The 13744-nt window shown below is 38.5% G+C and overlaps 1 protein-coding gene and 1 pseudogene across 1 annotated transcript in view; one reads left to right on the top strand and one right to left on the bottom strand.

The window, feature by feature from the left end:
* The first annotated feature begins 876 nt into the window (after positions 1-876).
* Positions 877-7608, top strand: LOC118259346 (retinol dehydrogenase 7-like; annotated as a pseudogene).
* Positions 7609-10394: 2786 nt separating this feature from the next.
* Positions 10395-13744, bottom strand: part of LRP2 (LDL receptor related protein 2) — a 101052-nt gene continuing 97702 nt past the window's right edge. The window contains 2 exon segments of the mRNA XM_050711658.1: positions 10395-10832; positions 11923-11994. Of these exon segments, the coding sequence (XP_050567615.1) occupies positions 10671-10832; positions 11923-11994 (234 nt within the window). The 3' untranslated portion in view covers positions 10395-10670.

Genomic DNA, 13744 nt, shown 5'->3' with positions numbered 1-13744 from the left:
GGAGGCTCCACACACAGCACTGCCCTCTCAGCCCCAGGCCTTACAGATCTTTTGTGCCAGTTATTGCTAGTGAAACTCAGGCACTGGTGCTAACCAGAGTAGTCCCAGGTGTTCTTCTTAGAGGAGTCAAGTGTGCAGCCTGGCCAGACTTCACAGAGCCCCTGCTGCAAGCTGAACCAACTTTTCTGTAGTGTTTTAACGATGCTTTGTCAAAGCACATTCTGTAAGTCCTCTCACAAAATAAATGTCACCGAGTGAAACATTACAACAATGATTCCAAAGTGCACACATTCAGGAGCACTGTGATCCTTGTCAGATTTTACAGGGACATTCGCAGCAAAAAAGCCAAGTATCCAGCTGAGGTACCAGAACTAGAGGGCCAGTTCTGTTAGCCTTGACACAACAGGGAGGCAGGCTGCTAAAACAACTGGTGCAGCCCAGAGACCAATCTAACATCCAAAAACTTTAATGGAGCCTTCCTGCAGACTGCAGTGGAAGGAGAAGCAAATTCTTATCTGCATATCTTTGCTTAACATTTTCATATCAGAGAGAGTTAACCAGTAGCTCAGAGGTCCATATCCACAGCTACAGAGGCATCCAACTATGTCAAATAACATTATTAAGTGGCAACGAATATTGTCATTGGTCATGTATCAGCTGTGTCTGATGTCATTATTTAATGAGTCCAACATTCATTCACTATCAGGTTCTGAGACTCTGTCCACTCCTACTTGATTAGATGATGGTGGAATTTAAAATCAAAATAAACCCAGATCACTTCACTAACTCAGTAGGATCAAGAACACTAGAAGGACTCTAGCAACCAGACCTAATACAGTGAGTTTCCTTTACCATTCAAGTTTTAAGGTAGGAAGGATGTCACACAAAAATCAGCCAAACGAATGCTTAACTTCAGACATCTGTGAGTTAACGAAAAACGTAAAAAAACACCCCTTCCTGATAGAGTACTTGCAGGATTTAAAAATAATCATAATTTCCTTTGTTTTAATATATCAGTTCATTCTTTGAATACAATCGTGTCTGCACCTGTACACGGATGTAGGCAACTACAGCCCAAGTGACTGCTCAGCACCTGTACAAAAGTTTCTCTTTAGCAGGATGTCTGGAAGACACTGACCAGCCTTCCCATACATATGGGTTCTAATGAATTTAGTTAAATTCTTGCACAAAGCAAAAGCACAAATAGAAAGACAATAATCAATCATGAAGATTTTCCAATGGCAAGAACTGTATTCTACACTTATCAGAACTCTTTGTAATAAGTAAACAGTATCTTCCTCACCTGAGTCAGAAAACCTTGTGTTCCCTCAGTACTTTTTTGAGGGCAGCATCTCCATGCACTTCCCCATTTATTTATGCAAACACATTTCCCATGTAATATATTCTACTTCACTCTGTATCAGCACTAGACAGGGAATGACGAAGGAGACAGAAGGCTCAGAGACTGTCCCAATGTCTCTTTTGTCTAAGGAGCAGAGAGCAAATGGGTCACCGTAACACAACACAAATCACAGAACAAATTAGTCTGCAGACCCACCATTACAGCTTCGGCTTTTCTCTGGCTCAGTCTGCTTCCATGCTACAGATTAGAAAAGCAGACTGGGTGGCATCATACAGACAGTCAAAGAGAATTGTCCTTCTTCCCGAAAGAATTCCTCTCTTTCCAGTATTAGCACAAATAATTGCCAGAGTTCACAAAAAAGAGCCACCACCAGACACCACTCTGAGAACTGATGCAGTCATTCCTTTCCATCTGAAACATCCTGAGAGGATGAAACTGACTAGGAAGATTGGCAAGTAAACCTTGCAAACAGTAGAAAACTGTTGAAAAGGAGGTCAGGAGAAGGTTTTGCCAAGGCATGTATTATTCATGGATTACAATTACATTGCGCCAAAGCTCCTAACCCCTGCTCTCCTCTAACTTACAGTGAGCTGGAAGGGCTGCAACCAGAAACAAAGCCCCTTACGGGAACTCGGTCTAAGGAAGTTGGTGGATTGGCCAAGCATGTTTACTTCATTGCATTTCCAGATCACTAACTTATTTGCTAATAGCTCTCACTTTCAGACTCACTGCACATAGCAATTTTGGCTTCTGTACTTTCTCTTGTCATTTACTGGCTCATCAGAGACAGTACAGAGTGAGAAACCTGAGTGGAAAGTATGTCTTCAGAACAGGCTGTGACACCAGACTTGGAAGTACACTGGCAAAATGGCTTGACAAAAGGGAATTTTGCGTCACTGCTGCATGTGTCACAGATAGAGAGGCCAAGAGCTATGGTCCTGCTCCTCACTCTCCCTAAAGGCAGTGAACGTGGACTGGGCTGACTCCAGCAGCATTCATCAGAGCTGTGGTATTTGTGATAAAGGAGACTGCTGGCAAGGGTACGTGGCAAGGTCAGTTCCCAGAAAAATAATGCAGTATAACCAAACCTGGTCTAGCTAAGAGTTCTGGAGCCTCTCTGCTACCCGCAGAGTTTTTCCTCTTACTGATAAAACACATTCACTGTTCAGTTCTGCTATGTCTCAGTTCAAAAAGATTCTCTTCAGCAACGTTTCTGGGCTTACCCACACTTTTGCCAACAGGGTGCCTAAAAATCTAGCTATTCAAACTAGATCATTCCCTGGTGTGTTTTTCAGACTCTTGTTGGTGCAGTTGAAGAATCTTGTCAGGGGGAGGGTGCTAACTTGTACTAGAATGAACTTTCTTGGCAATAAAACTAGCTCACCCAATTAAAAACAGCTGGCACAGGGCTCTTTCACCACTCCTGTAGCAAGCCAAATAGTGTTTTTGCATAGCTGAATTAGTCTGATTTTTGTAATGCACACAATAGCAACTGCACTACCTGTAACATCTAAATGCTTGCCATTTCAGCCAGTTTTCTTAGAGTTGTTACACAGGTAGCTCTTAATACTGCTGTCATGCATCTCTGAGTACTTGTCTAGAACAAAGGAAGAGCTTGTCTCTGGATACCCATGAGTGGAGTTAAAAGGCAAGGCCTAAGTTCTGTTTTTGGCACACGGTGATAAAAGATCTGCATGGTAAATATATTCGACTGTGACAATACACGTGTTTTTTTCTTAGTGCTGACAACTCAGACCGGATATTGTTAAGGACAGCTAAAGGGGGTCAAGGCACTGCAACTACGGGCTGTGCCATGCAGTTGTATCAAATATTCAATAAGCTGATTAATTAAGTAGCTGAAACAGCAAAAAACAGTATCTTCTACCAATACGACTTTCTCCCCTCATCATGCAAAGTTCCAGACCATCCTTGAATGCAACAAATGAAGGCAAGATCAAAATAGTAATTTGAGCTTACCTCCTCAACGTTGCTGATCCTCCGCAGGTCCCTGCTTCCAGCGACACGTTCCCGGTCAGGGTAAGCGCTGGTAACTTTGTCACCTCCTTCTGACACCCTCTACGGAGACTGAGCTCTGAACCTTCAGCCTCTCCTTCCAGGCACAGGCTGTCCTCTCAGAAGCGTCACTATTTATCTAAAGCTCCTCAAGTAATTTATAAGGTAGTAAAGCAACATTATCAATACACAGGGTTAAGCTAATATTTTTAAAAGCATTGACTAATTCTGCATGTTTAGTTTAGACCTTTAGACCCCAACCCAGGAAAATCAGCCTTTCCACTTTTAGCTAGACTCTTCAGTTTTCACGAGAAGTGCACATTAGGAGCCCACATACTTCAGTGCATAATAGACCCAGTAAAGTGGCCTATATCTCCAACTGAAAACATTTTCCTTTAATATTTTACCCATATTCTTTTAGAGTCATTGCCTAAGATCATTGGAAATTTTGCCAAATGTACAGAGTAGATTTAGACATTTACAATCAGGCCCCAGACAGCTGCATTCATCTCACTGAAGTTTTTGCAGAGCGTGTGTTTGGCTCCCAATACTACATATGAAACCCTGAGGTAAGATATCACCACATACAGAAAATAAATGATTTTGGAATCCTCGTAGGGCTTGTTGGCTTGGTGAGCAATGCTGAAGAACACCTATGGCATCCACTGACTGGCTGAGAATTGATGATTTCCACTCAGTGCTGAACATTAATCTACTGGGATTGATTGAAACCATGTTCAAGCTTCTACCACTTCTGAAAAAAAATAAGGGAACAGTAGTCAATCTAATGAATGCCAAAGGCCTCATGGCATTTGTAGGAGGTGGCTACAGCCTGTCCAAATGGGGCATGGAAGCTTTCTCTGACATCTTACAGTGAGTACTTAGAATTATATGCATGAATCCAAGAATGGATTCCAAATGTGCTGAGGAAGGGTGACTATATGTTTGCCTCTTCCATTTTCTCTCTAGAAATCTTGCCTAAAGAGGGAAAGTAAAAGAAAAGGGTGTTGGGCACTTGGTTGGGATTTCAATCTCCAGTGCTATGAACAGAGCCACCAAGAAACCACACTGGGAAACATTTGCCTAACCTGGACAAATGGCTAGCATGCAGCTATCAATCACATGAATCCACTGCATACACAAAAGCAAATCAACCAGATAGCCTGGTCAGACACTCCAAGTTTCCTGGGCAAGCTGTACTTAGTGTTTATAGGCTGCTTGGTATATCCTAAATTACCAGATATACATACATGATGCATGAGGACCTTAGACATGTTGCATTTCCTGCCTAAGGATTACAAAAGTGTACATGCACATATCTCTCACCAGAGCCTGTTTGAATTCCTTTTAAAATAAATTTAGTAGCATACAATCATGGTAATAATTATTAGCAGCCTGGTGTTGTGGTTCTGATACATACTCTCAGATCTCTGAGCTCTTCCAAGCTGCTGAGGTATGCAAGACCCTTTTTCAAGCTCTTCAACTCCACAATCAAACCACGGGGACACCACGGGTATCCCATCTGGCAAGCCTAGGTGCCTTGGAGAAGACATTTGATTTCACAGCAGGGGTCTGATTCTCAGACACTGCAGTCTTCAACGTCAATCCTTTTCTGCTGGTCCTACCCTGAAGGCCCTGAGTTGTCTTTTTATGCTCTCAAAGCGCAGTGATGGCTTTCTATACTCCCTCCACTTCTGTGCATGGATTGTCCCTGTCAAATCAGTTCTGAAACTAACCCAAAGATAACCCAGTCACTCTGGCTTCATTTTGCAGCTCTCTTCCTGGGGAGTTCATTCCAAGTCTGATGTAAACATAAACAGTTACTTTGCACTTGGCCTGCTACTGTCTTATCACAACATTACTACATTACTACAAGTCTATTAATTCATGAAATATGCTCATGCAGCAATTAGGGAAAATTAGCTGTTGTCTCACCACACATGCACTGATAAATGCATTCGTGCAGAGCTGGCAATTCAGTTCCCTTTCCCCTACTGTTGGTTCAAGAACCTCAGTACCATTACATATAATGCTAGCATTTTTACAAAACAGCGGTGACCAGAAAGCCTTAGATCTTCACATGGTTTCAGTAACAGAGTACTCTTTCCTCCCATTTAACAAAGTTTTATAATCAGTTCATAATTCCCTTACACATCATTTCTAGCAATCAGATTATCAAATGTACTTCTGAAAATTAAGCTGAGCAGCCTTCACTGAAACGTGTTGTACTGCCTTGGGATGGCTGAGGCTCAACAGGCCAAGTCTTCACAGGGTCTAAGAAAGCTGCTTGCAAACAATTAGGAATGCTTATATAAAGAAAACATATGCCCTAACGTAATATAATATAAACTAAAGGCTAATGTACACATGGTCCATTCCTTTACCATCCTTTAGAACCCAGTTGCCTGGGTCTCTGAAGTTGTCTGACAGGACAAAGCGACCATCTTCGTTCTGAAGGAGTCGCATTGTAACTCATACTACACAGAGGGAACCAGACTACCAGAAGTGTACTGACCTTACTGCGCTAACACTTAACCATTTAACCATAGCCATTTCACCATAAAATGCAGAATAAAGTTCAAACCCAACTGAAAATTTTGCTCACCTTTACTTTTTCCCAAGCACTTTAATAATCTGCTTCTGCTGGAAGCTGAAATACAAGAAATAGACAAAGCTTTAGTTTGATAATACAATGTTCAGAGGGAGGTGGCTGTTGCATCCTTTGCAACAGTCCAAAAGAGATAACACAGAAAAGTTGTATATCTACTTAACACTGCTATTTCTCATAGTTAATTACCTCCTGTGCTTTTACAGTGATAGGTAGTGCATTATGAAGCTAATTTAAACATCTCATAAAATTGCTCTGACATTTGAAGACAAGAACCAAAGTCTCAAATATTAATTTATGTGACAGACTTTCAACTTACATGTTTAACGGTTATGCCATTATTCAGGGATGGTTATTGTGTTTTTTTCTTCTTCTAGGATACAGACTCAGCATTTTGGAGTGAAAGTAAGCATTGTTGAGTACAGTTTCTTTAACTCAGGAGTAGTTAATTCAGATTATCATGTAGAGACCTCTCAAGACTTTGAAACAGGTTGACTCCTGATATTAGGGACACCTATAGAGAAAAATACTTTTCTGAATGTAAGTACAAAAAGGGCTGTATGAAGGCTCAGGGGTGTATCATTAATGTCTATACATACCTGAAGGGAAAGTGCAAAGAGGATGAAGCCTGGCTGTTTTCCATGGTGCCCAGTGACAGGACAAGATAGGACAAACTGGAACACAGGAGGTTCCATCTGAACATCAGAAAACAGGTTTTCTGTTTGATGACAGAGCACTGGGAGGGGTTGCGCAGAGAGGTTGTGTAGTCTCCTCCGTGCAGACTACAAAAGCCACCTGGACATAGTCCTGGGCAACCTGCTCTAGGTGGCCCGTCTTGAGAAGGGTTTTGGACAAGATGACCTCTGGATGTCTCTTCTGACCTCAGCCACTTTGTAATGCTGTGAACATTTGCTGGGTTTCAGCAACTTCTGTTAGGAACTCATTGTTCTGGAATATGTGTATGGTAGATGAGGCCTGTTCTGTTAGTTTCACTAGGAGACCAGTGAGATGTGAAGACCCACTACCTTCCTTAGTTCTGAGGTACTTAGAGGCAGAATGTCAGGGGGAGTTAATCGGTATGATTGTACATTATGACTTACTGAGAGCTAAAAATTTCAGCTGCACTTACAGTAGGAAAGATCTAGCTCACAACACGGACCACAGAGGTTTCTGTTTACCTGGTTCTTGGGTATTTTGTAGCACTTGCTGGTCTCTGCTCTGCCGTAGCTGTACCTCTCTGAGTATTTAAGCCAGTAGTTTAAAGCAACCTTCATTATCCATCTACAGAAGCTGTTGCCAAACCTATAAATGTAAAGAATCCTCTCACAGAGAACGCTGAATAAATACTTCCAGGTTTATTTTCTTCTTTGCAGATAGAAAAGCTCAAAGATCATCAGTGAAAAGACTGTGCAACTCTGATATTTCTAAGGTCATAAAATGCATGGAACATGCCCTGATAGCAAAGTACCCCAGGACATGATATGAAGCTGGATGGGATGCAAAGTTCTTTTGGCTGTTTGTCTCCTATGCCCAACGCTGTTTATCTGACATGCTACTCTCTATGATGTTTCCAACTCGAACAGCTAGTGGGAGTTCAGTCCCTGGAGTTCTAATCGACATTTAGCATTGAACTAGCATCAACTTTATGGAAATAACTTAATCCTGTTAAAACTAGTTGTCCTCCTCTTTACCAGTTACTAAGCTGCTTAATTCCCTTCAGAGAACACTTCTTTTCCCTACTTACCAGAAATTCCTGAGTTTGGAGATAGACTTGTAAATTTACTTTTTTGTGCTCAGAAGTGATACATCTGAAGTATATACATTCATATAATATTCAGCTACAAAACTGGTTAGTACTACTCACCCAACAAAACATTTCATGTGCTTTTTCTTATTAAAAAAAAAAATCTGCTTTTCAAGTAGACTTCATCAACATACAGGTTTCTAGTGAATTTGAAATAAAACACTGGTCCACTGGCATTTCAGAACATACATCTTATACTTGTACCTTACAGAACATTATTTACTCAGACAATTATCTATTTTATGGCATTTGGTCATGGTCATATTCAATAGTTGCTAAACTTCACAAGCTTCTTAATACAAGAAATCAAATCAAATAGTAACAAAGCCCAGCTATTGCAACATATTCCAAAAATTACAGTTGCAGAATTTGACCACATCTAATCACCTGACTGTTCAACTGTGCAGAGATAGAACAAACAGAGCAATACTTATATTTTACTACTTGTATTTTTAATACTTATTCCTAGTATTAGTATAGTTTATGGGGGAAATATTAAAATAAATATACATTTACATTTCTTTCATCCTCAATGTGCTTTGTAAGTTAAAAGGATAATTATTTCACCAATTAGATGAAACAGGTCATTAGTGTATGCTACAGCCAATTAGTTTGACTGTATAAAGAGTGTGTTCAGAATGGTAAAACAGCAGTTGAAGTTACTGTGCCTCTTGTACACTATTTCTACCTGTTAAACTCCTGGCCAGAGGCTGATATGGTGGTGTTCCTGGACATTTGAAAATTGAAGGGGTAAAGGTTTTATTTGCTAAAGATCTGCGTTAGTGATTAATCATTAATGTGCAATTCAATTAAGCTTACAAAAATACCATGTGCAGGTCAGAACACCAAATGTAAGAAAAGCAGTTTCATCACTCTGAGTGTGTGTACTGGGGGGCAGGGCACCTGCATGTGTGTTAGCACGTGCAAGAAAGGGTCAGAATATAAAAACAGTTTAGTACTGTTTAAGTATTTCATTGAGGTTCTATTCTCTAGCAAATGACTTCAAAAAAAAATTATTTTACCTCTTGGCATGACAAATATCTGCAGTTATAGTTCTCTCTGCCTGGCCTGACAGCTGTAGAGAAATGTACATTGAAAAAAATTAAGCATTATAATTTATCAGCCCTATAGTGGCCAACTACAGATGCGCTGAAAACTCTAAAAATTGGCCTTCTTTCAAACAACAGAATGAGTCCAAAATTCAGGAATTCAGCCAGGGATTAGCCATAAGGGAAAAATAAATTAAGCGAGGGCTAGAATCTAAAGTTTCTGTTGAAAAACAACGACAAAAAAAAATTTACATACTCAGATGAATACATTGTGGTACACTTCTGAGTGGAAGAAGCCCAGTTAAAGTTTAGGAATCAATTGCTATAAAGTATATTAAAAGATCAAATTTACATACTACCTACCTTTAGAGTTTCCCAAGAATGATTTTCTTCCACATCTGAGAAGTTAAAATTCTTACAGGGAAAAAAAAAGCTCTGTCTATAGTCTCCAGACTAACAAAAGTACATAGAGCATTGACAAAAAAGTATGGAATAGGGATATGATAAAATAATACATTTATTAAATTTATTCAGCAGCATAATTTTCCAGTTGTCTTTTCTAATCAAAGTACATTACAAAATAATTAGAAGCATTCTAATTAGAAATAGTATATATTTTGAGAACTCGGACATAAAGCAATCAAATAGCAGAAGTCTCAATGATTGTAATTTAGGAATCTTCAAATTATATGAGTAGCTAGCCAGGAATGCTAGTGTTCCTGCTGTGGTACTCAAAATTTCCTCAAATAGTTCATGCTGTGGAAACTACCTTGCCTAGTTAATAGAAAAACTGGTAAGACATACAGCATATACTGATAGAAGGTTATGGAAATAAGCAGATAACTACAAAGACTGCATTAGTAGAAATTGTTTCCCTTTCTATTAATGTCCACCTCAGGAAATAAATAGTCAATAAAATTAAACTTTCACATTAAAAAAACTGAATTATTTCTTAAATGAAGCAGTATCTTTTGTATTTTGCTGTTTGGAAATAAGCTGTTATAGAAATCTAGCTACTTCATTTAATATTACAAATGACTTCCAGAGACTCCAGCTAAGAACAAAGCTATTCCACTGATGATCAGGAGAGAATCTCATTAAATTATATACTCATGACACTAAAATCTAAATATATCAAATCTTTTTAAGAACACTATTAATGGAATGGTTTTAATGGGAACCTAGAGGAAAAGTATGTCTTATGGATTGAGAGGAAATTGTTTTATCCCAGGCAGTTAAAATATTGTAGGAACAACATTTTGCACAAGTAATTACTCAGCATAATGATGCTGTATTGACTTTTCCATCTTTTGTTTAGATAAACAGAGACACCCATTTCTACATCAGTAGTAAATTAAACAGGCGGTAAACATGCCCAGAGCACCAGTAGAAGTTTTAAAAGGTGCCATTATATATTCAAAAGGTCCCGTAGACCAGTAATGCTCCTATATTCACTTTGTATTTTTAGTTTAAACCCTTATATAATGAATTTATCCCTAAAAATGCAACCAATTTCATACAGATTTCTACTAGGAACATCAACAATCAAGATAATCTTTGAAAAATTTACAAATGTACAATATATTTATAACATTACTTTCAGACAGCTTCAGTGCAAAGATATACACATAGTACATCATGATAATTGTTCATAAAAATAGCAATTGGCAATTTTGTCAAAAAACAAGGCATAGTTTCAACTTACATCTCCAGCCACTGACTAAAAGATGCATATGTTTTTATAAAGCATTTGAATGTGAACCTTACTCTTCTGTTTATAAAAAATATATGTGCAAATGGATGTGTCTCATTTTCCCTAAATCAGTTACCTACTTACACAACAGAGTCCTCTTTAACAAGATTGGCTGTGTCTTTAAATGTATCCTCTGTTGCTGTATAAGCTAATGGCTGGTCTCTCTTCAGAGTAATCTTGGGAGGCAGTGAAGGAGAGGGAGGAGGGACATTTTCTGTGTCCTGTTGCCGTTCCTTTTCCATCTGAAACAATAATCATAAAATCAAAGTTTACATTCTAATGTACAAAATATCCAGCCTTAACTTTCAGAAATGTCAACTAACTATTCAAATATTTAGCTGAAGTGTCACAGTATATGTTATTTCTGCAAGTCACCACCTGTAAAAAAAAGCCAAATGCTAATTCCACCTCAGAAGGTACAGCTGAGGAGATAAGCTACTCCAAACTTACTCTGCACACTGCCACTTCTGTTTTAATGGTTAATGTCAGGAGTAACTCGATTTGTCAATATGCACATACCTGAGTGTAGACAACACTAGTAGTACTACTGTTTGTAAATCATTATTTACAAACTTCTTAGCTTTGGGGAAGTAAATCCTCTGGCTTCCTGAACTCTCTCATCTTGTTTGGGCATCATTAGAAACCCAAATTTTCCATAAGATGCAGCTAAGTTTTAGTCACATGACTGTGCGACTGAGGTTCTTAAGTCATTTAGGCCTTCTGTAAATTTTTAACCGTAAGATGAAAAAGACTGAAATTACTGGATCAAGTCGGTAGAACTTAGTCTTCATACCCAGCCATGGAAGAATTCCTCCAGCACACACAGCACTAGCTAGCATAACATCTTAAAAGAACTGTCTCCTTTGACTGCATGGATGGAAAAAATTGGGCTGTTATGGAAGCAGGGCTGCAGTATGCAGAGCCATTCAATTTCTGTGCTATGCTGAATCCAGGACTGAGAGGGCACTAGACACTTTATCCCCAGTAGCACAACAGTCTTTTACTTGTGCTGGGACTCTGAGCTGTACTACAATGCACCCACAAGTGGAAACCAGCATGAGAGATCCTGGAGCAGGAGGTGGTCACCGTGCTTGGGCTGGGAAAGCTGAGGTGGGCAATGCAGCTGTGCTGCCAGCTGAGAACCTCATTTTGCACAAGACTTGATATTTTTTTCTCTCAAAACCACTTCAGTACCATCTTGACCTGGGCTGGAATGTCTGTTCTGCTTCACTTAGCAACAGAATCTACCCATATCCTTTATCCTCTAAAAGCAAGAATGAAGTCCTGCAGTACATTAGCTGAAAAATAGCATTATACAGTATTAAGGAATACCTCTGCATATATTGGGTTTTCAAAATTAGTGTTTTGTTTCATTTTTCTCTTGAAGAAACTCCACTTTGATTCCTGAAACATAAAAATTATTAGAGCTTTATACATTTTTTCTCTCAATTTCTCAGCAAAATGACAGCACAGTTGACAGATTTCACCTTCCTTGTCTGCTAACTTGGTGATTTCAGCTGGATGTTCTCATATGGACATGTAATTTTAATTAATTGCACTCCTTTAAATATTTCAAGGCCTGCTCAAGTTTCTTTGAGTTCTAGCAATCTTTAGCATGATAAAACGTATGTGCAAGAGAAAAGGTGCACGGTCTAGAACCCTTTTTCTGCAGATATAAGTATGAATCTCATTTATTTCAACCACTTCAGAGACTCATCACAAAAAGTATGAGAGGCCACAACTAATATTTAAAATGTTCATTTATACCACAATAATATAGACAGCTTCTACTTTCTCACTAGTCAACCAGCCTCACTACATTATTCAACAGATGTTTCTAGCAAAGGAAAAATAAATTCATTTTTTATTATCAAATTATATAAATTATATTTATATAGTAAACTTTAAGTCATACTATGCTTTAGTGTTCTAGGTTACCTCTTTAAATACTGTGCTATGTCATTCAAGTGACCTCTCATTTAGTCTACATTATCCTTTACTATAGATTATCTATTTGAAAGAGCATCAAGACCTCAAATGAAATGAGAGTTGTTTTTTTTTTTTTCTTACAAGGCATCTTCCCAAAGAATGTACATTTTAAATATGACAGGAAGTAGGAAGGAAAACAAAATGGTTACATAATGCATCCGCTGCAATCCAACAGACATCAAAAGATGGACTACGCATGAGGCTCAACTTTCTTCTCTGCTGGATAATCACCTATGGTTACTTTACCTGTATTAGTATTCACAACACTAGACCAAAAGTGACTAAATTGATTCAGGAGAGCCTATCATTCCAGAAAAATAGGTCAAAGAGGAGAAAAACTGACTTGAAAGAAATTACTGAAGGACATGAAACTGCAATAGCAGGTTGAAGGAGCTGTCATTTCAAAGCTCATCACAGGTACTTTTAAGTGCACAAGGTGTGAAGATAGTCCTGCAAACAAGCCACCATCAGCACAGATTGATTCTAAGACATAAATATGTATCTTCCATGAATCATGAATAATCTAGATGAGGTAATACTTTAAACGTGACTGTTAAAATGTCCTAAAAGAATATAAAAAATAAATGCTCTAAATATCCTTACTATTAATTTAAAATATAGATAAAGTTACAAATAAATGCAAAAAAACTCTGACAGTACATTGCGACCAAATGTCTTATTTCAGTTTTCAGTACCAAAAAGAACTGTTTTCACTGTTTTAAGGAAATATGCACTTTTTATTGTTTTTTAATTTTCACATTTTATAGAAAAAATATACTCTGCTGCTTCTATCAAGGTGTAGTTCATCAGGGTTTTAAAAATTCTTGTTGAAAGTACAAAGTAAAATCTTAGTTACAATCATTTCTCCTGTGGAGCAATGCCAATTTACAGCTCTTACAATATAATTTTCAAACTAGCATCTGCCCTCAAAACGGAGCACAACAGACAGTGAAAGGAAATCCTACATTCAAATCTATCATCTTCAAAATATCTTGGTGTGCCAAGCAGACAGAGGGTCTTACTCTCAACAGATTCTTAACTGCGTGCCCTGGGTCCTTCTGTGCTTGCATTCCTTTCCTTTCAGTTCCTGACCAGCTCATGAAATCTTGGAAATATAGCCTGGTTAGTTGGACTTGATGCAGATCATGTGCCAGCTCCATAGGAT

The sequence above is a fragment of the Cygnus atratus genome, chromosome 6, assembly GCF_013377495.2.
Source record: "Cygnus atratus isolate AKBS03 ecotype Queensland, Australia chromosome 6, CAtr_DNAZoo_HiC_assembly, whole genome shotgun sequence".
Taxonomy (NCBI): domain Eukaryota; kingdom Metazoa; phylum Chordata; class Aves; order Anseriformes; family Anatidae; genus Cygnus; species Cygnus atratus.
The sequence above is the reverse complement of the archived record's forward strand: the minus strand, read 5'-3'. Positions and strand labels throughout refer to the sequence as shown.